The 23,817-nt window shown below is 35.7% G+C and overlaps 1 protein-coding gene across 1 annotated transcript; it reads right to left on the bottom strand.

Moving 5' to 3' along the window:
* Nucleotides 1-17,354: 17,354 nt before the first annotated feature.
* On the bottom strand, nucleotides 17,355-18,761 carry LOC129224937 (uncharacterized). Its single transcript, XM_054859485.1, has one exon. It carries the CDS (start codon nucleotides 18,759-18,761, stop codon nucleotides 17,355-17,357), a length of 1,407 nt encoding a protein of 468 aa, XP_054715460.1.
* Nucleotides 18,762-23,817: the final 5,056 nt, after the last annotated feature.

The following is a 23,817-nucleotide window of genomic DNA, read 5'->3' as shown; positions in this document are numbered from 1 at the left end:
GGGGGGGGGGGGTAAAAGAAATAGGTGTTGAACGTAATTACCAGATCAATAGTCAACGATTTTTTGTTAAAATTATTATTTTAAGGATCCTTTCAAAAGCAATTCAGATTTTTTCCCCGACATTAGGCAATCTTTGGAAAGGAAGAGTTTGATAATCCTCACGTCCGAGAAACGTCTAAATAAATGCGTTCTCAGGATATCAATTTCCATTACAAGACACGTTCTTTTCTTGAGTAAGGGGTACGGATCCTCTGACCCCTTCTGAACACCATGGCCTGGTGCCTTCTTCTAACGCAGGGTTCCCAAACTTTAACGACTCGCTGCACCCTTTGAAGAATTAGAATTTTCTCACTGCTACCTAGTCTAGTTTTATGTACAAATTATTGTAACTATGGACTTGGACACTTCGCGGCACCCCTCCTCTTCCTGCGGCACCCAGTTCGGAACTCACTGATCTAACGCTTTATAATTATTATTAACACTGTAATATTTATTTATTATTATGATTATTATTATTATTTTTTGCAACAACAAGTTTGGAAATTATTTGTGATCAACTAAAACCAAAAATAACTACCTTCATTAAATTTTTTTTTACAGATTTTGGAGGGGGCCCGAGCCCCCTTAGCCCCCTCCTTATATACGCCCTTGGTAACGGTCCATGTGGATTCACTGAATAAGAAAATTACTTATCTGAAAAAATATAGACGCATTAAATTAATGTGTAGAAACACGTTACCTAGCCACAAACAGTAGATTTAGGCATGAATCTCATTTCTTCAAACGCGCATTTCTCTGACGACTGAGATAAATGTGAGACAAGGAATGTAGAAGTTCAATTGTTAGTTGAGATGAAACGATGATAATTTCATATCTCCAAAATAGCTATGATTACTTCATAAAATTATTATTAAACCTAACTTTCAAGATCGATAATTCTTACTGATGACACAAAAAATGCCTAATATTTGTGCTTGTAGCATATGGAAGGAGAATATATCTTACAGTTATAACTGGATTATTATATGTCGTATGCAAACTTATTCTGACTGATAATAGTTTGATAGTTTCATCAATGCCATAATGTGCACTTTTGCCATTTATAGCAGAAAGAAAAGCCATCTGCTTTTCATTGAAAATTAGATTCATTGCGGCAAATTTTGTTTAACTGGCAATTTTTACTCTGGAAAGAAAAGCTATTACTAAAATAAACGAGTTTCGCTACCAAAGTTTTTTTTTTTTTTTTTGAAAAACGTTGCAGCAGGATGGTTGAAATAAATTATTGTATTTCGTCAAATGGGGTACTTATTCATGGATAAAACAAATTTCTTCAAACTCGTAGCCCAATATCAAATGTTATTGAAAATTAAACGAGATGGTCCTCGGTCTTGATCTTTAAACTCACTATGTTCTTTTAGTCATGCTGACATGATAGCTTTTCTAGAAACTTAAAAGAGTTATCTTGTCCTATATCACGGGTGAAGAGGAAAATTCAACTTTCGGTGGCACAATGATATTTAATCATGCATACTGGAATATTATATACGTCACAATAATTGAGGAAACATTTCAGCAAGTACTTCGTATACATACTTCTGAGAAAATAAAATACGAAAGAAATGGTTAAGCCTTGCTAAACTTACAATAAATAGCCGTAACTAATGAAATACGTATTACCTTAGTTCAAGTTACTCCAGTAACAAAAATATGCCGATTCCAATGATTAAAATTTAGTATTATCACTTCAACACTTGCCTGCGTTAATAATATGTTGTTAATATGTTAGAATACTATTAAGCACTTCAATATGTTACGTTAAAAAAAAAGAGTAAATTTAGAGCTTTCCCTCATGTTCAAACAAGCACCTGAAATAGAGGAAAAAATGAAAATTTCGGAAAATTTTGACTTTTTAAAGTACGATTTATCAAGGAATTCAAAAACAATTACTAAATTAGAGCAGATAGTTATATATATTTTCTCAATGTGACTTATTTTTACTGTTATTTTTTCATTAAGAGGGTCAAAGGACCCTTTACCGTCAAAATTTCCGATTTTCTGGAAAAAATATATGTTATGCATAGTTTAATTCTGAACAATTTGATACCATATTTATTACCATACGCCAAAAGTTTTTCAAGTTATCGTAAAAATGCGTAAACTTTCCCCATAGAGATTTATGTTAACAGCAGCTGTTTAAGCTTCTTTTTCTCAAGGGCGTGTTCCTTCGGTTTTCTCGTTTTGCGCGAATGATATTTCGGAAAGTTTGTTATATATTTCCGTAAAACTTTTAATGTATGTCTATCTGGTTTATATTTATGACTTAAACCTAAATCTATTTATTTTTTTTAAAATTATTTATTTTTTTGAAATTTTATAATTTAATATCAAAAATTTTCCAGAATTGTGGGCAAAAATATATTTTTTAAAATATTAACTTTTATTTTTAGTAGAAATTTAGTACATGTATGAAATTAGATTTTATTCCTTCATCAATGCTGCATCCAAGCAGCAGAGTGGCGCAGCAGAAGCGTGCTGGGCCCATTAACACAGAGGTCGAAGCACAGTACGGAGTTCCGCACGGGTCGACTTATCATTATTTAATCCTATGAAAGTAACAATTGGCTTATGGTAGCTATAACAAGCGAGGAAACTTGCAAATTGCATTGTATGTTATCTAAAAATCTTGCAAAGACTGCATCAAGTACAGTTCCGTGACTTGAAATGTCTTCTTCTGGCTGTTTAATCATTTCTAATTGCAATTTGGATTATAGAAACGATCGTAAATATTTAACTCGATCAGAAGCGAAGTTAACATTATAATCTTAGGTTAAAATTAAAGGAATTGTACAATACACTTCATTAACTAAAAGAGAACCTTCATGTTTACGCTTTCCTGTGTATATAGTGCGTTCTTTAGGAAAGGTTTCTTCATACTGTAATTCGATATCAAACGCTAGTTTTCGTTATTGTTAATATTTTCACTATCGGAGAGGTTTTCGTGCTCTGACTTCAAAAGTAGTGATGTGCCGGATCGTCAAAAAAGTTGATCCGCGGACACGGATACGAATCTCAATAGTTTTTTTTTAAAACCCAATTCAACTATCCAAATGTTTAATTTGTTACGGAAAGTATTCCCGTCAAAATAACAACACTGCTTTTTCAAAAAATGGCATCTACGGCGAAAATATAATCAAGACTATGATTTACTCTCTTTAAAGAAATCTCCGTTTAAATTGAGGAGAGTTGGAAGGAACGGGTCAACGCTGCATTAATGCTTAAATAGAATGTGAAAAGTTTTTTCTAGCTTCCTCGGTAGATCACGGCACGAGGAGCGTCCCGGCCTCCAAGGAAACCAAACGTCAGCAGCCAACAAAAGCAAATCCACCGCCAAGAAACGAAAGAAAATAAAGCGACTAAGTACGTTTACACGACAGAACAAGTTGGGGTTTACTGGGTGTTTCACCACACTGTATCTCAGCCCCATGAAGACCCCCGGAGTTGATTTCTGGTACGCTTAATCTCTAGTGTCCCATGATGCCGTAAACCAAAATAGAACCCCCTGGACCAATGGCACTCCCCTTGGGGTGCCATTGAGTATATATACAAAAATTCAACTCCCAGAGACATCATGGGCCGGAGTAACTAAAGTTTGTTTAAAGTAAATCATTAATTTCCCCTAAATTCTTATGTACTTATTCTCAGCTCATAGGGTTTGTTAATCTCTGACTGCATTTGCAAGGTTAGAACCAGTGATTGGAAGTAGCGTGCTACAAGTAGTGACGCTACTGTAGTAGCTACATTTTTTAGTAGTTTGTAGTGTAGCGCACTACTTTAAAAAAAAAGTAGAGTAGCAAGTAGTTCTCTACAAAAAAAAAGTAGTTTGTAGTGATTTCTGAAAACTACTTTTGAATTAAAGTTTCAAAAAAAAAAAAAAAAAACGCGTTTTTAAACGAGTCTGACAGGTGCAAGTCTTACGCGAGTAAAACTTGCACCAATCAGATTCGTAAGACTGAAAAATACAAGCTGACCTCTGATATATTATTTTGACGCCACGCGTTCTATCTGTTTGACGCCATTAGTTTGTTTGGCATAGAAACTTACACATTTTCCCAATATTCGCCTTGAATAGAGCATGGCTTAGAAAGAAAGAAACGAAGTTTTTCCCTTTCATGCAAACTTTGCCCCTTAAGCAAAATGCTTTCAGTATTAATTCCATTTGCACATACAGCCGGATCTGAACTTACGCGAGGGATGCGTTTCAAACTTAAGATAAACAGCCAGCTGTGTGAAATTATGTTTCATCAACTTCATATATAGAACGAAAATAATGCGGAGCGACGATTTGTACGTTAACAATCTGATGTTTCGACTAGTACGGTGCGAGGAATTTTGGCTTTCAGTGATGCTAAAAGGAAATTCCATTCACGAAACTAATATTTAGTACCCAAGAAAGAAGGTGATATAAGTCCTGCGCTTCCGCTCCGAAAATTTTCGTGTTGCGGGTGAGGAATTCGCGTCAGCTGCAAAATTCGTTTCTCGAGTAAAACTCGCTATATAGACATTTCGCGTTTGTCGAATTGCGTTGTAGCCCGAGACCACTGTTGTTAAAAATTGTACATTGAAGTAAATAAGCATTTTTAGTTATGTTTCATGTTTCGGATAATTAGTAGTACCGTTTGGGATATTTTCCCTATTTCTTTATTTTTCTTTTTTACTGATTAAATGTTGATATATTAACATATTAAAAGTCAATTATTAATTGTTGTGAGTTTTTGAGATTATTCGGTAAAATTGAAAAATGATTTTATTTCATTTTATCAGGGGCGTAAGAAAAGAGATGATGTCCAGGTTCGGAACCCTTAGTCCTGGCCCCACAATGTAGTCCCGTAAAAATTTTTAGGTCCAGAGATTTTCTCTTTAGAATCTTGATTTGTAGGTGTTCTAATGCGAGAATATCTTGGGTAGACATGTTGAATCCTGCGCGAAATAATTTTACAGGCCGTCAAAGAAAACGGTCATTTTGGTTCACTTGCTCATTACGTTTTTCGCAACGGGCGTAGCTACAAATTTACTTTTAATTTTGAACTGCAGATTTTAGAGTTTAGGATGTCAGTTAATGTATTAATTATGTCATAAAAGCCGCTCTGGCTGTTTCCACAATTTTTACGTTGAGATATCTCTGACATTTGTTGTTGAATATTCTAGTCACTAAAAAGTGTACAAAAATTAATAAATAATCCAGAATGCTCATTTTAAACTGGTGTTTATTACATACATGTTTCTTTAACAACACAATAAACGAAAACTACAAGATTAGTTACTTATGAAAAAAGTTACGATCTGTTTTTACATTACATGTTATTGCATTACGACGTCTGTATCATTTGACGCCGTGACCACTCTTTTTGAACTATTTTTATCAGCCCAGTTTATGCGTGGATCCGCTTCTTCTAATGAGTTATTCTAGTTAAGTTCTTTAATGATCTGTTTCAAATCTCCTATGAGAAGTTTTACAGATTGCTTCTTCATTAATTGTTAAACCACTAGTAATCGCTGTAAATGTAGTATTTTTCGACATTTCTTCTATTTCCTTGCGTGCTAGTTACCGTAAATTTTCCTTATTTGATATTAAAGACCACTATTTTTCGACCTGCATAGGTACTAGTGATTTTCTGTCAATTACAGCAAGGTTTATTGTGCCCTTGGGTGATTCTCTTCTCATCCTTTCAGATTATTTCACAGGATGCTGCAAATAACTATCGAACACAACATGAAGTTCATGAAAAGAGCATACAGAAATGGATCCGTACAGAACATTGCTGTTAACTTCTCCAAAAGTTTTCTTTATTTAGCGGACTTGTGACATGAATAGATAACCAGGGTAGTTTTCATCGGGGATACTTTGCTAAATAGAAAATTATCTGGCAACAGATGATTCTGCAACTGTGCAACGATAATATCTAGCTTGGTAGGTGAATCATCATCACATAATGTGTTCGTCGGAAACAAGTCATAAGCTAAAATATTTTTAATGAGTTCTCCCCCTTCATTCGCTATCTCCATGTCTCAGTATCCTTGTTAAAGTTGATTCTTTCTCATTCGTTTAGAAGCGATATTTTGTGAAGAACTGTGTGCATCAAACCATGGTAGGTTGAGTTTCGAAAGTAAATTAGACAATTTTTGAAACAAATGTCTCCTGTTTAAACTGGCGGTACTGTTCTGATCAATGATTCATGATACTGAGAAGGCGAATCTTGACACGACCATTCACAAGTTGTTTAGTGAGAAAGCTGTCAGGTTGCACTGTTTCAGAAATCTCATAGGGATTTATATGTTGATACATAAAATCAACAAGTCTTTTGACATTTTTATCATAATACTGGCTACGATTGCCTGTAAAGATAATGATGCGGAAGACTCTCACGGTGATCCATTAAAGGAGAATCAGTAAGACCACGAAACACATTGCATATCATTGAAATTTCATGATACACTAAATGCCACTCGGGCAACATACTTTTTCTCGTCTGCCCTGCAATTTCTCTGGCACTTTTCTGTGACCATTGAATCGTTTGTTTCAACTTCATTTCAGGCTTCACAGCATTGAATTTACCATTCTTTTTTACTTCCTTTTACAAAAAAGGAAGTATTGTATTCGCGAAAAAATTTTCACTCAAAAATCGCCCTTAATTTCCATTTTGCTCACCCCCAAATGAATGTTGAGTTTTTTTTTCGATTCGACCACATGCGGAAAAGTGCCTAAGAATGTATAGACACGCGAAATATCCATTTTGACCATCACCGAGGTAATTACAACGACTTTTCTCGTGACGTCTGTATGTATGTGCGTATGTGTGTATGTGCGTATGTGCGTATGTATCTCGCATAACTCAAAAATGGTATGTCCTAGAAAGTTGAAATTTGGTACATAGACTCGTAGTGGGTTCTAGTTGTGCACCTCCCCTTTTGGTTGCTTTCGGATGTTCCTAAGGGGGTCTTTTGCACCTTTTTGGGGGGAAATCATTGTTAATTTCGATGTAAACTCAAGTGGCGTTATGATTTGTCGGACACTTGGCGATATATCGCCAGTCTTTTGGTCGCCAAGTTTTGTCGCCAACTTGGCGACAAATTTGGCGGAGTTTTTTTTTTTTTTGGTTTCAATTTGGCCATTGTTGGTGATATTTAGAGAATAAATATTGAATCACATTAAAATAGCGAATAATGGGGAAATGACATTAAATTGGAGTAAAAGGAAGTCATGTGATGCACACATCAGCTCGTTTAACGACAAATTTACCTTGAATGAATTTTTCCTACAGGTAGGGATACTCATTTTCTAGGGTCTTTAGCCTCTCTATGCACCATGTTGCGTATAGTAGATAATTCATGCAGTCAAATTCACGAAAGACTGGAAACAGTAACTCAACAGTTTGAACGCATGATTTGTAATTTTCTTCGCGATCACTGTGTGAACTCCTTGTCACTTTTTTCTTTTTCTGCGCTGTATTATTGTGCAGTTCGTTTGCAATTATTACATTCTGGAGTTCATTTTGTTTATTTAAACTTTTATTAATGAATGCCTTGGTTATTTATATAATTTATAATACAATATGTACAACGTTTTTACAATAGGGAAGTATTCGATTTTCTAATTTTATTTTTATATGATAGAGTAACATACATAAACATCATCTGCGAAAAAAATTTTACGATACGACTAATACTTTTTTTTAAAATAATTTTTTAAAGTTCACGCGCGAGTGACGTCATTTGCTTGTAAGTCCGTTGACTGACGTCACTGCCGCGCTGCGAGGCGGCGGGGTTGGCTAGGACAAAGAAGTGCTTGGCGATCTTTGGGGGAAGGCGCAGGAAAACAAGAGCCTTCTAACAGCAGCGCGCATAAAAGGCTAGTGAAAATCCTTTGCTGTCTGTAGGGTTTAATGCATTCTGCGATTGTTTTTAATTTGATTTTCTTTGTCATGGCTAGTAGAATCAATTACAAGTATTGCTTCCTTCCTTGGATGCGTATCTACATCTAAAAAAACTCCTCACAAGCGATTTGTTATTGTTCCGTCCCAGCAGGATCTTCGAAAGAAGTGTTTTCAAGTGTGTTTATTAATTAAAATTTGAAAATGAAAATTTGCACTTCATTTTAATTAAAAATTATGTCAAGTGAGAAATACAGTTTGAAATATATGTTCACAACTGTTCATAAATAAATGTTTAATAAGCATATGAGATATTTTTAAAAAAATGCAAGTAAACAAAGGAATTTAAACCCTGCACAATAAACTTAAATAGAAAGTAATAGATGCATTACTATTTCCATTTTAATAACAATGCAAAAACTATTAATACTTTCTTTTTAACATTCAAACTATCTTCAAATTTTAACTATTACAAATTGATAATTTAAAAATACATTTTCAGTTTATCACCAGAAGCGTTTCTATATATACAAGACCTTTCTCACCTGCAAAAAGGTACTTATTTTATGAAATGAACACCATTTTCAAATTTATTATTTTTATCAAAAGAGCAAAAAAATATATTTTTCCTTTTTTTGCTAAGTTGCACAAAAACTCAAGGATAATTAACATGTATTAATGGATTTAAAACAATTTTCCACAAAAAAAAAAAAAAAAAAAAGCAGATCAACTTTTATTGCCAACAAAGCGAAAAATTTTCATGCAAAAACTGCTCTAAAACTTAGTACTGGAATCACTTGCAGTAGGGTTGTTACAAAATGCGCGCCTCATTAAAAGCCGCCAAGTAAGAACTGGAATAGCGCTCTTACATTGTAATTTATATATTCAGATAAAAAAACCATCGACACACAAATGGAAATGATCAATCTTGATAAGGGAAACTAATGCGAATAATATGAACTGCAAACATAGACGGATATGTACGTACAATTTTAAAGAATAACAATGGTGAAACTTTGTTGTTTCACTCCCCTACTTCTAGGACATTAAATCTCTCGTCCTTTCAAAAAAAGTCAAGCACCATGAATGACTTTACTTGAGGAAGGTTATTGGATTGACCTTTCGTGAATCTTAGCTCCATGATGGGAAAAATGCTGGTTAAAGGCTTTAAAAAGGCTGAAAAAGACAATTCACCTCCTGGTAGGCGCAACACGGCATGGAAATGGAGCAATGATCGGAACAGGGAAATGACGTCAGCTGCTGACGTTTTAGGCCACACCTCTTTTTTGCGCATCGCTCTTTAAAAAATTCATAAAAAATCAATCGTTGGTTTTAAAAATCCGACCATGGTGAATTTTTGTGTTTTGTAAGCCTGTCAACATTGTGCAATAGTTAAAATCGGAATATTTGATAGGTTGATACTTCCCTATTACCAATCATCACCAAGCCCAGAGCCTGGCTATCAGACCACCGGTCTCTTTCCACTTCCAGCGTAGAATGTCTTATCTTTTTCCCACGGATAGCCGGTTCTTTGGCATTTCCGGCCTGACCATGTGTGGGACACCTGTCCCATCTGCAGTTAATTAAAGCACGTGCTGCCTTGGTCAGCCACGGGCTGACATCCTCCCTCCGGTTTGAAATGCCATGAAGCATTGCATTGCAAACCCATAAAGTTCACATTTCTAGGCATTTTCCAACACCATATGGTAGCCTTTCCATTCCCAGCAAAGGTACCTATATCAACCAAGAGCTCTGAGAATAGAAATTAATTTTTGATGTGTATTTTGGTTTGTGTACCCACATATGAAATTATACCTCATACCAACATCTTTTGACACATAAACATACCTTTACTTTATCAACCAAATTAAACAATTAATTCATTCCACATTTAAAATTTCAAACCATGATTCAAATAACTTTAAATTTCTGAGTATTAGCAACAAATACAAATTTCCAATCAAATCATAACACATTTTTTTTTTCATATACATAATATCTTACATATAAACATAATTAATCATACACATAAAGTTCAGAAACTCCTTATGCCTTTCCCTCCTCTTCATACAACCGAGATAATGCATCAGCATCCCCATTCTTCTTGCCTTCTTTGTGTTTTATTCGAACATCAAAGCGGGTTAAAGCTAATGCCCATCTCTGCAATCTCGCGTTTTTCGGGATTCCCTCCATCAAGAATTTTAAAGGGTTATGATCGCTGTAGAGGGTTATTTCCTTCCCGAATGTCCACTCTTCGAACTTCCCCAGAGCCCAAATCACCGCATAGGCCTCCCTTTCGATAGTACTCCATTTTGCCTGAGATGGTGTTAATTTCTGGCTAATGAAGGTGATTGGCCTTTCCTTTCCCTCTTTATCTCTTTGCACCAGACACGCACCAATCCCTACCAATGAGGCATCTGTATGGATTTCAAATGGTTGAGACATGTCTGGTGTGCTCAGTATGACTTTCCTGCAAAGGAATTCTTTTAATGTATCGAACGCTTTTTCGGCATTCCTGTCTAATGTTATCTCATTTGTGATGCCTTTTCTTGTCAAATCAGTGAGGGGTTTCGCAATCTCTGCGTATTTAGGAACATATTCTCTATAGTAGTTGAACAGACCTAAGACCGAACGAAGAGCTCTCTTCGTCTTAGGTACCTTAATTTTCCTTATTACCATCAATTTTTCTGGGTCAGGACAATGTTCTCCTGATCCCACTATGTGCCCTAAATACTTTACTTTCGGTTTTGCGAAAGTACATTTCTTTAAATTCGCCGATAGCCTTAACTCCTTTAAGGTTTTAAGTACCGCCTTTATGTGCTCCAGATGACTCCCCCAATCATTCGAAAAAATGACAATGTCATCAATAAAACTTTCTGCATATTCACTATGCGGTCTCAACGCTATGTTCATGGCTTTCTGGAACGTAGCTGCTGATCCCGATAATCCGAACGGCATCACTTTCCATTGGTATTGCCCCTTAGGTGACACAAAACTTGTCAACTCCCTACAATCCTTTTGTAGTGGAATCTCCCAATATCCTTTTAACAGATCCAACGTAGTTAAAAATTTTGCTGCCCCTGCTCTAAACCTTAAATTTTCTGAATTTTGCATTGGAAATGGTACTACCTGTGTATCAGCATTCAACGCTCGATAATCACAACATAAACGAATCGTGCCATCCTTTTTCGCAACACACACAATTGGATATGCAATTTCCCCTGATGACGGTTCAATTAAATCTTTTTCTAATAACTCCGCTATTTGTTTTTCCACTTTAGCTTTCAAAGACTCTGGTACTTTATATATATAAGGCTGCTTTCTTTGTGCCCCCGGCTTCAACTTAATGGAGTGGGCTCCCACGTTTGCCCTTTTGATTTGCCCATCAAAAACCTCCTTATATTCCCATATAATTTTTTTCACTTCTTCCTCCCGTTCGGCGGACAGATTTTGATCCCTTAAGATGTCTTTTATTTCATCATATTGAACCTTTTCTTCCCCTTCTATCGGGAGATGCAGCACTTCCCCGAATTCTTCATCTACCTCATAAATTACCCCTATGGTATTTATTGGTTGAACATATTTTCGCAACTTGTTTTGGTGTAAATGTCGCACTGATCCCCCTGGTAACTTTACCAAGTATGAATGTTGTGATTTCTTTTCTACTATCTCCCCTGGTCCTTGCCATTTTGAACAGATTTTATTTGTAGAGTCAGGAATTAATACAATCATCTCGTCCCCCACCTGAAATTGTCTCTTTCGTGACCTCAGATTATGATGGTATGTATACTTCTTTTGTTGTACTTCCGCTTGTTCGCAAGCGAATTCTTTTGCTTTCTCTAATTTCTCCCTTAGTGTAAATAGATACTCCCCGACTGATCGGCCTACTCCTTCAGGCACGATTATATCTCCCTCCCAACTAGCTTTTAATATTGCCAGTGGTCCTATGGGAAGATGCCCATATACTAACATAAACGGAGGAACTCCAGTCGTAGAATTGGGAACCTCCCGATACGCCCATAACAAAAATGGCAACTGTTTGTCCCAAGACCTCCCATGACTTTTGATTGCATGGTGCAGCATATTTTTCATTGTCGCCACAAATCTCTCTACCAAACCATTGGACTGGGGGTACCCTGGGCAAGAAAACTTTGGGGTTACTCCTAGTTTCTTCGATAATTCCTGAGTTAATTTAGCCTTGAAATTCGATGCATTATCCATTGCAAACATTCGTGGTATCCCGGTTCTCATAAATATGTCTATAAATGCCTCACATGTCGGCTTCGCATGTAAGGATTTTAGAGGTATTGCCTCTGGCCATCTACTGTGTTGATCCATGACACACAATACATATCGATGCCCCCTAGAGGATTTTGGTTCTATTGGTCCAAGCGTTTAGGACTTGAAACGGTAACCCGGGGCGTACCACTGCTTCAATTGGCGCCCGGTCATTTACTCGTACTTTACGCCGTAACTGACAATTGTCACAACTTTCACAAAACGCATTAACTTCTTTCGTTAATCCTTCCCACCAAAAAGACAGTTGTATCCTATCGCGGGTTTTCTTTGTCCCTAGATGACCTCCTGTTAAAGTTTCATGTGCCAATTTTAAAATCTCTCTCCTTTTATTGAAAGGAACTACTAATTGTCTAATTTCTTGTCCGGCTACCATCCCCTTGTGATATAAAAGTCCCGATTCTACCAAATATCCATTCTTTGCCTGTTCCGCATCTTTGAAAGCATTGATAAGAGTCTGACATTCCGCTTGCTCCTTTCGAAAATTCTCCGATTGAGAAAACTGTCTTGAATCTAACACCCCTGCTGTTTCTCCTTTTTCCCATTCCAAGTTTCCCAGAGATGTAACGCTCGGGCTTTCTTCTCCGTTATCTCCAAACCCTTTGGTTTCTTCTTTCCTCCCCCCTTCTGACTCGCTGCGTCTTTCTTCGCTTTCCCCCGCCGTTACCTCGCTCAGCTCACGGACCATGGCTACTTGCTCTGCTTCTCCACAATATTTTTCCCATTGTTCATTCACTATACTAGCTTGCAAGTTAACTTGTCAGTGACGTCATTAAGCGCGGAGGAAAAACACTGAGTGAAAAGACCGCCTGTAGGTTTGTAAGGAGGATCTCCGATAAGACACCGCACTCGCAGTTGCCTGCTTGGCGAATTAATCCGCTTTGGCATACTTCACACGGAACTGATTTTTATGTTAGAGTCGAGCCCGTATTAATACATGGAATCGCAGTTTTACGGGATAAAAATGAGAAATTAAAATGTTTGGTACGCTCGGCAGAAGAGGGGGGGGGGGGACTTATTAAGCAGGATCTACTTTCAGTCGAGAAACCAATGAGCGGTATGACAGAATAGCAATTGATTTTCATTTCATTGAATAAGAAATGCTCCCCCCCCCACCACTTTATAAAAAACGGTATTTAATTCAAGTATTTTGTTCTAAAAATTATTTCCTCATCTCAGGACTTCAAAAATGGGGGTACCACTGTACAGGGAGGTTGAAATTACAATGGGAAAGGCTCCCATACTTGCTTGCTTAAGGAAAATTTTTAAGTATTGTGAGAAAAAATCATTTTAAAAGCGTAGGAGGTAAGAAGGTAATGAAACCAAAAATCTAAAATTTTAGCCATTTTTGTATTAACTTTTGTTTCTACGAGCTAATGGGGGTACCACGGTACCCTTGGTGACCCCCGTGCGCACGCCTATAAACTCGAAACATGTGTATGCAGCTCTGCCTATTTATGGGATTAACTAGGGCTGCGGAGTCGGAAGGAAAATGGCCGACTCCTATTTTTCTAAATTGAAAAGGATTACTTGTAATTTGCCCCTTTTTAATGTTTGACAAATATATATTGATCAAGTCGTGTGCTTTCAATTTTTGAAAGCTGTAACTTGAGAGAAAAAAAAAAGCTTTTTTTCTAAGTCTAAGTTCTTGAGAGGGGGTTGTTTGTCCCGGGTAACACCTATCTGGTAAGTGTCACCCGAATTTGATTTCAGAGTTTATAAAAAATATAAATACTTTAATTCCGAAAATTTTCCCGAATATATTTTTAATTATATTTCATCAATAAAATTTCAACGAAAATAGGGCACATATACGTCAGGAGCAAATTTTACTCAAGATACGGCAGTATATAAATTTGTACGAATAGCTTTTGCTATACCTATATTTCTTCTTCGCTAAATTTTTAATTTAAATTTTATTGGCTGCTTTAGAGTTACCCCTAATATGAATATTTTAAGATTAGTAACTGTAATTATTGAGTGTTGTAACCAAGAAATCATTTACACTTATTTTGTTCCATACTTTTTAGTGAGAACTAAGCTTATAGAAATATTCTTAATAATAATTTTTAAAAAACATTAGATTGTTTCATCGGATCTTTTGGATTCGTGCTTTCGCGCCAGAACTTATTTGAATTTGCCGAACACCCTCAAAAGTTTAAACCCGAGCCGAGATACGGGTCTCCGCTTACTAAATTGTTACATTCCTTTTACTATTTTATAACTGAGATCGAACAAAACACTATACTTCTATTTTTATTTGAAAGTGATTACTTGGGAATGCTAGGCAACAAAACCGTTTGATAACAGTTGCTATTAGTTAAGTTAAAAAGCAAGCAAACTAGGGGACGGCTACAGAATGTTCGGTAAGCGCTCATGCTAGCTGATTGCCATAACGGCAGTTATTTTCTCATTTGTAGCTTTTTATACATGTAATCGAACCAATTAGTGGTCAGTTTTCAAAAAATGTAAGGAGAGTCAGTGAAAATGAAAGAAAAAAAATCCTGGAGTCAGAGTCGGCATGTTTTTTAACGACTCCGACTCCTTTACCCCAAAATCAGTCCAACTCCGACTCCACAGCCCTGGATTTAACGCTGTAATATTTTCTTTTCTGCAGTACCAGCCGCTAATAAAAATCACATTCGTTCTGACATTTGATTTTATAACAGTGTTATATTTTTAATGCGAAATTTTTCTGCTTTTTATTATACTGTATTTTTTAGGTTTATTTTCTGCTATTTCATTTTTTTGAGCAATCACGATTGCTTATTGCTTTCACTTGACTGTTGAATGATGTTAGATGATTTTCCCCCCACCATCACCCTCTGCAGCACCACCTTCGACCTGCCTCTCCCATGCTGCCCCTCTAGCGAGCACCGTCTCTAGGTTGCGTCCATATCCCTCACACACACGCACGCACGCATGCATACACGAGCACACACACACACACAAAAGGCCTGCACACACACATACCTTCACACACACACATACCTTCACACACACACATGCCTGCACACAGACACAAACACACACTCGTGATTGCGAAAAACATAATTTGAATTCAAGATGTCAAAATTCAAATCAATTTTTTAATTTTTTTTTAATGTCTTGCCTAATTATAATACATATGTTATTTTTCATGTCAGTTGTTTCCGCGCTGGAAAAAACTGCCCCAGACAAAATATCAATTTTATGCCAATGTTTTTTTTGGGGGGGGGGGGATGTAAACGCATTTCCATTTTACATCGCAAATTTATCCACATTAAGTGTAACTGTTAATCTATATATATAAAGTTTAAAATAAATCCGAACAAAACCCAGCTTTGTTGAATTAGCTGCTTTACAGTTTAGAACAAACATGATTCATATAAACACTGTATATGATTTGAGAACTCATAATCATGGCAACCTGTTATGTCATAAATAAGGAATCTTGCATTTATCTTACATACAAATAGAAACCAAAGTTGTTTAAATGATCATTACAAATCACAATTTTTTCAACTGATTTTGTGGTATGTTATTCTCTTTGGTAACTGATAAATTGTATGATCATCATTAAAATTAAGAAAGTCCAACATTGCCAGATATTTTTGATTTCTCTATAAGTGCAAAGGGTTATTAAATTATTATAATACATATGTTATTTTTCATGTCAGTTGTTTCCGCGCTGGAAAAAACTGCCCCAGACAAAATATCAATTTTATGCCAATGTTTTTTTTTGGGGGGGGGGGGATGTAAACGCATTTCCATTTTACATCGCAAATTTATCCACATTAAGTGTAACTGTTAATCTATATATATAAAGTTTAAAATAAATCCGAACAAAACCCAGCTTTGTTGAATTAGCTGCTTTACAGTTTAGAACAAACATGATTCATATAAACACTGTATATGATTTGAGAACTCATAATCATGGCAACCTGTTATGTCATAAATAAGGAATCTTGCATTTATCTTACATACAAATAGAAACCAAAGTTGTTTAAATGATCATTACAAATCACAATTTTTTCAACTGATTTTGTGGTATGTTATTCTCTTTGGTAACTGATAAATTGTATGATCATCATTAAAATTAAGAAAGTCCAACATTGCCAGATATTTTTGATTTCTCTATAAGTGCAAAGGGTTATTAAATTTTAATAACATGATAATAAATAGTGATTAAGAATTAAGAAAACATTGAAAAGCAACACAATTTAAATTTAACAAGAGAGTTTTTTTTCTTTCTCTCATTAAAATTATTATAATATGATAAAATTGTTAAGTAACAGTTTCAATTAATTTTGAATTATACTATATTGTAACTTTCATTCAATATATGACAAAAAAAGTTTGATTTCTAATTATCAAACATTTGAATTTGTTTACTATTAGTTGCTGAATATTGAAGTATTCGATAGAACCCAATATACGTTTTATCCACCAAAAACGCAGCATGAATATTCGGTGCATCTCTATAAATGAATATGTTGATTCTTTTCATTTAAGGAACAATTTATAAAACAAAATAGCACATTTAAATTGCTCATTACATACAATTGTGTGTGAAATACTTGAAGTGAAAATAGAGCTTTTTTTACGACGAGATGTTTATTCGGAGATTGATAATTGAAATCAAATTAAAATACATTAAATAACAATTAATAAAACATGTGTATTTGCTGTAAATTTTAAAATATTAGTCTCTGTCACATGGTAATTTCATCTTCGATAATGCATGTAAACAACTAAAACAAGAAAAAATGTCTGAAGTTTTTTGAATCTAGAATCAAAAGTCATATAGGATGAATTAACTAGTCGATGTTGATAAAGAAAATGTTCTAGTCCAACCAAAGCGTTATTTGCATTTCCTTTGGGAATGTAAATGATTATGATTCATATACAATCGTTTTATTTCTATTAGTTGATCAATTTTAAAATATTTTACGAAACATTATAAAATATTTGATATTGCAATAAAGTTTTAATTGAATTGAATTATGTAATAGTTCTATTGCATCATAGCCATAATTTTACTCATTAACATAGATCTGGATTTTCATTTCGTCCAATATCTTTTGCTGTTCTAGACCTTTTACAAAAAACTCGACAAAATACCACCCGCAATTACAGAAGCCTTAATTTTTAGGATGACATGACTTCTTCTGTACTAAGCATTCCTTCAGAAGCAGTGTCGGTCGAATCGGGATCAAAATGAATTATCAAGTTATCAACAGCAGTATCGCACATTCCATCAAGTTCCCACATTAGTTCTTCTTCTTTAATAATGTGGCCAACGCAGTTCTTCCACGTTTCATCTGAGACATTATCAATAGCTTTTTTTGTCAGCTCTTCCACTTCTTTTTCTTTAAATGTTCTGTTTTCTGCTGCCACCTTCCCTTTGACAACACTCCATATGTTTTCAATGGGATTCAGCTCACAGTGATAAGGGGGAAGTCGCAAAACAGTATGACCATGAAGAGCCGCTATCCTATCAACCCGGTACTCCTCATACTTGCTGCGGACATTTTGTACAAGATTCAAAAGTTCAGCTTTCAGCATATCCGAGTTCCAAGCGATATTTTTTGATGTCAGCCATCGTCGAATGTCATCTTTTTTGGTGGAAGTGTTGGGAATGTTTTCCACAAAAACACTGTGGTATGAAGCATTGTCGATAACTATAATACTGTTGGGGTCAAGGTTTGGCAGCAATTTATTTTTAAACCATTGTTCATAGTAATCTCCATTCATTTCTTCATGATAATCTTCTTTGCTTTTTTTTGCCTTAAATACATCAGCAGCTCCTTTCACAAAGCCTTTCTCACTTCCAGCATGAGTAATTATTAACCTGGATCCTTTTCCTGTAGGAGCTTTTAATCCCGTTGAGAGGCCAGACATAAATGCTTCTTTCGGCCTCTTGATGAAAGTGTCCTGCCACACTGTTTGCTTTGTGTGGCCAAAATTCACCCAGGTTTCATCTGTATAGTACACAGTCCTTCCTTCATTTCGGTAGTGGCGAATTTGCCTCAAATATTTTCGTCTCCAGACTTGGATGTCTTCCCTCTCTATCAGCATAGAATTCCTTGATCTCTTCTTGTACACAAACCCTAAATCTTGCATCAATCTTCTTGTTGTGGCGATTGTCAAATTTGGTAGGTCAGTGTCCTCGTTAATAGTCTTCATGACTTTCGCCACCGTTGGTATTTCGTTTCTTTTAAAAAACAAATGCACTTTCCTTCGAATGGCAGACAGGACGAAGTCGTCGAACTTTTGCATTCGCGTTGCTTTGCCTTTTCTTGCGGGCCTTTTTCTCCCAGGTGTAGAAAAAGAGCCTTGGATCTTAAATTCATTTTGCATTCGTAAGATGCTGCGGGTTGAAACACCTGTCAAGTCCGAAGTTTTGTCCAAAATTTCAGTGACAGAATCGTTGGGATTCCTTACTTGCAATTTATGAAACACATTCATAACTATAGTCTTTGCAGAGCTCTTCAAAGCGCTGCCTTGCTTGTGTGGCTGAAACACATAGCTCAATTTTGGCGTCGTAGATTCCATTATCAATGATACAAAAATAGAAAAACGAGCAAGTAAGATAGAAAATAAAACGAGCGAAAATAGTGAACTACAGCGGACGACGAGCGAACGAGAGTGGAGTACTTGAGCAAAATCGCGCCAAACGCAGAATATCCGGAGATCGCCAACTGTTTGTGAGCTCTGATTGGCTGGTTCGTTCAGTTGCAAATGAATGTATGGATCCGCGCTGCACCGCTCTTAAAATTGAAAATATTTAACGATTCACAGAAATTATGACAAAAAAATGTCCCTTTTGCGTCGGTTTAACTAACTAATCCAATTTCTAAAGCAAAGTGCGTAATTTCCCCCGATTATCTGGCAAAGCGCAAGGAACTATTTCCTTCACTTGGCCGCAGCTCATTTCTCCATAGCCAAGAAAACTTGCAATCGAGTATAGTCTATAAACCTCAGGCGTAATTAACGCAATCTCATTTAAATTTTCTGCTACAGCCACATGCACAGTTACGTAAGGATTTACTGATTCATCAGCTCCTTTCCACAAACTCACAGGTACTGCCGCCAGTTGCGCTTCTACTTGCGGACCGATTGCTGGTCTAAGAAATATTTTTCCCACCGATTCTAAATATTTATCATGGATTATTGATCTTCGAAAAACACTAATTTCCGCACCAGTATCTACAAGGGCTCTACATTTATGTCCATCAATAGCAATATCAACTATTGGTCTATCCTTCTCCAATTTACCCTCCTCGATATCTTTGAGCACCAACTCTGAATTATTTATAGGAATACATATCTTATTAATTCCCCTCTCTTCTGGCGTTTTGTGTTGGGTTTTACTTGACGCTTTCAACTTCGGGCAAGCCCGTTTAAAATGTCCTACTTCTTGACACTCATAGCATTGCATTGTATTTTGATCTTTTCTTGTATTTTGTCGTTCAAATCGGTTATTACTTCTACTTTCCCTTCCGCCCTCCTTATATTGATCATAGCGAGCGTGCATACGGGTCTGCTGATGGTTTTCTTTATTTCTTTCCATCAGCTCTTTCTCTACCCATTTATTTACCTTTTGATCCCCATATTCGGGCATAGCAGAAATAAAATTATCGATTTCATTAGTCAACTTCTCCAACGGTAACCAGCTTTCTGTTTCCTTTAAGTATATATGTGATTTTATTTGCGGTCCTAAATTATCTTTAATTTTATCCGCTATCAACAGTTGTTTTAGTTCTTCCAAAGTGGTAATTTCCCTAGCCTTTAAATATAAATTTAATGCTGTACTTAGACGATATGAAAATTGAGTATATGATTCTTTCTTTACTTTCACACAATTTTCCCAGTTCTTTTTGTGTTGTAAGGGGGTGATTTGATATCTCTTCAAAATTATCTCTTTGATTTTATGATAATCGCTCAGATTCTCCTCACTTATCCATGTACTCATTCTTATATCGTCATTTAACTTATATACTAATAACTTTCCCCATTGCCCTTCTGGAATCTCATATATTCTAAACGTTCTTTCTACATTTTGAAAATAGAAAGGCCAATCTTCTACTCTCTTCGGTGGTTCTAACGCGTTCCTCATCTTATTCAAATAACTCGTGAACTCATCTGCAACTTGTTCCCTACCTCCCGAAATTTCCTGAGCAGGATTTTTAATTTTTAGTTCTAACATTCTATACTCATGTTCTCTTTGTTTTTCCTCTTTTTCTCTTTGTTTTTCCTCCCTTTCCCTTTCCAACCTCTCTTCCACTATCGTTTCTAGCATATTTTTAATTAATTCTTCCTCGTAGTCTGTGGAATCTATAATTAATTTCCTCAATTGTAGTAAGGTGAGATTTGGAGTTACAACTTCCCCTAACTCTTCTGCTAATGCAATCAAATCTGCTTTCTTTTGTTTTGCTAAAAAGGCCATTGCGAGATTTTACTACAATATCAAAATCCCTTACCCTATCAATTTTTAGCTTATCCCTTGAAGTTTTGAAATTTAAATCTCATTCGAAATTTTAACTCCTCCCTAACATAACTCATTCACATACAAATGCAATGATAAAAATAACAATTTCCTGTTATAAACCACAGAGAGATATCACTACTCCATATATATCCTTTCCAACCGATAGTGATTCGATTACCGTATTTATACAACAATACAAATACAACTCATAATTCACTCATACTACAGTATTCCTAGAGCAATAGTCATATTTTATCTAAATTACATTATTCACCACTTTGCAATTCAATTCTGTATTTTTCCAACCATGAAATTAATAACCAGTAATTTAATTAGATTTCCGTATTCCAACAACTTCATCTAAATAATATTACTCAAAACTTGCAATTCCATTACTATATTTTTACACCAATAAAAATATCTTTTCATGGCAATTACTACTTTTATAGTATTTTTACATCAATAAAGATACTAATTTGTTGTAACTTATTTATCTTTACAATATTCCTACACCAATAGTAACACATTGCATAAATACAGTTACTCCTTATTTGCATTTAAATACCTCTTAAATTATTCATTTCCTGCTACTCATACACCATTATCATTATATAAATAACTTAATTCACTCATTAAATATGCACTTAATTATTTTCACGAGTATTTCTCCCTGTACCCTTTTACCAATAACAACAACTCAGAGCTCTTAGAACAAACAGTATGTTTGGGAATAGAAAGCTTACCATTTCTGATGTTTTTCTTCCGGCAAAGCACATCAGCATCCACGATATCGTTCACTTCCTTTCCAATCACAGGGCTTGATCACTTTTCTTGCACGTCTAGCTCCAATGTTGCTATCACTTGGCTATACACCTCCTGGCTCCATTCCCAGTTCGCTGAAGATTCCCTTGAATCATAATTCTGGTTCACCGGACTCCGCTTATTCAGCTAATCCCCACAGGATCATATAGAAACGTCCTTTTCAATTCATCCGCAGCGGTTTCTTTTTAAACATATCCTGTCGACTGCGCCATTGTGAACTCCTTGTCACTTTTTTCTTTTTCTGCGCTGTATTATTGTGCAGTTCGTTTGCAATTATTACATTCTGGAGTTCATTTTGTTTATTTAAACTTTTATTAATGAATGCCTTGGTTATTTATATCATTTATAATACAATATGTACAACGTTTTTACAATTACCAATCATCACCAAGCCCAGAGCCTGGCTATCAGACCACCGGTCTCTTTCCACTTCCAGCGTAGAATGTCTTATCTTTTTCCCACGGATAGCCGGTTCTTTGGCATTTCCGGCCTGACCATGTGTGGGACACCTGTCCCATCTGCAGTTAATTAAAGCACGTGCTGCCTTGGTCAGCCACGGGCTGACACACTGCGAACCAGTTAACGAAAAACTTCACAATGCCTGCACATTCCCGATTTGTCACTACATCCCTTAACAAAATCTTCAAACTCTGTTTTCAAGCTTTCAACATTTGTGCGTAGCGATTGAATCATTATTTAATTTTTTCCTCATCCTTGAGCCAAGAGCATCCTGAACCATCTTTACGCACATCGCAGAACTTCTCTTGTAGTCTAAAATCAACATCTTGCAATGATTTTCTGAAGATGCATTCTGCAGTCTTTACAGCTTCTTGTCAACGAATAGCAGCAGCAAGTACTTTTGAAGATAAATGACTAGAAAAAAACAACAAAGGTTCATTCTTTCTTTCGAAAGCACAGAAAATATTCTTTTCATTATATGTTGTTACGAGAAATGGTTTTATTTCATTAATATAACCAATGCATTTTCATCTGCATTGAGCATCAATTCTTTTATTTCCGAAAGAATAAATCCAAGCCCAGCATTTAAAAAGAGGTTTTAATATTTCATTTGCTTTTTTAAACAGATCAAATTTTCAGGATACATGTTGCGTAGACTGTGTATTGGTTTTTCACTCATACTTTCGAATATAAGAACTAATACAGTTTGGATGTGCATATAAATTCGCAGCAGAAACATTCATATCGCTGTTAAGATCTGCTACTCTGTCAAAAAATTCGTCTTGATTTGGACCTCCTTCAGTACTCTCTAATTTTCTAAAACTTTGTTTCCACTTTCAAAATAACTTGTCCATGCATTTTTTTCCTACCATTTTTTCAGAGTTTTTCCTCGAGTGTATTTCTTGTAGCACTGGTAGCTGCAATGACACACTGTATTTTCTTGCAGCGTTTTTCAATATTGCGTCTATGCGTATTTCAGCAGCTTCACGAACTCGTTTTTGTCCAGATAACATTTTTTCTCTTGATTCCTTTTGACATAATACATTTCCGTTTGTCAAAACTGTTTTCAGATGTCTTCAATTGCACACCAAAACTTTCTGAACTATGTTTAGAAATATTAGCCATTGCTTAAATAGTTATTGTCACAGAAACACATGAAACAAAAAGTTTTTGTAACTGTGGAATATTTTTACTCGAAAACAATTACTTTGCTAATAGACGATAAGTAACCTTGAACAGTGGCGCAGCAAAGGGGGGGGGGGGGGAGTGAAAAAACCCCCAGAGCCATTGGTTTTTAACACGAATGCAAATTCTAATACAGTAGCTTATGCATATGAAAGGGCTGTTTCGATCAAAAAACCCCTTCATAAAGTATTTTTGATCAAAAAATTCCCTTCAGAAGGTATTTTTGATCAAAAAACCTCTTCCAGAAGGTATTGCTGGCTGCGCTAGTGACCTTGAAAAACATTGGTTTACACAAAAGATTTTGCACTTTAAAATCGTTTGGTTTCATTAAGAGTTATAAATTGTTGTTCACTTTTTTAGTAACCAGAATGTTAAACAGAAAACGTCAGAGATATCTCACGCAAAAATTGTGGAAAAAGCCAGAACGACTTTAATGACGTAACTATTACATTAATTGACTTTATAGGCCCGAAAAATCTCAGTTCAAAACAAAAATTAAATTTATAGGCATGTACGTTGCGAAAAACGTAATGAGCAAGTGAACCAAAATGGCCGCTATCTTTGATAGCCTGTAAAATTATTTTGCGCAGGATTCAACAAGTCTACCCAAGATATTCTCACATTAAAACACCTACAGATCAAGATTCTAAAGAG

The sequence above is a fragment of the Uloborus diversus genome, chromosome 6, assembly GCF_026930045.1.
Source record: "Uloborus diversus isolate 005 chromosome 6, Udiv.v.3.1, whole genome shotgun sequence".
NCBI lineage: Eukaryota > Metazoa > Arthropoda > Arachnida > Araneae > Uloboridae > Uloborus > Uloborus diversus.
This window is presented reverse-complemented; position numbering and strand designations above follow the sequence as displayed.

Excerpts from the sequence above, each read along its gene's own strand:
- LOC129224937 (XM_054859485.1), bottom strand. The coding sequence starts at position 18,761 with ATGGAATCTACGACGCCAAAATTGAGCTATGTGTTTCAGCCACACAAG.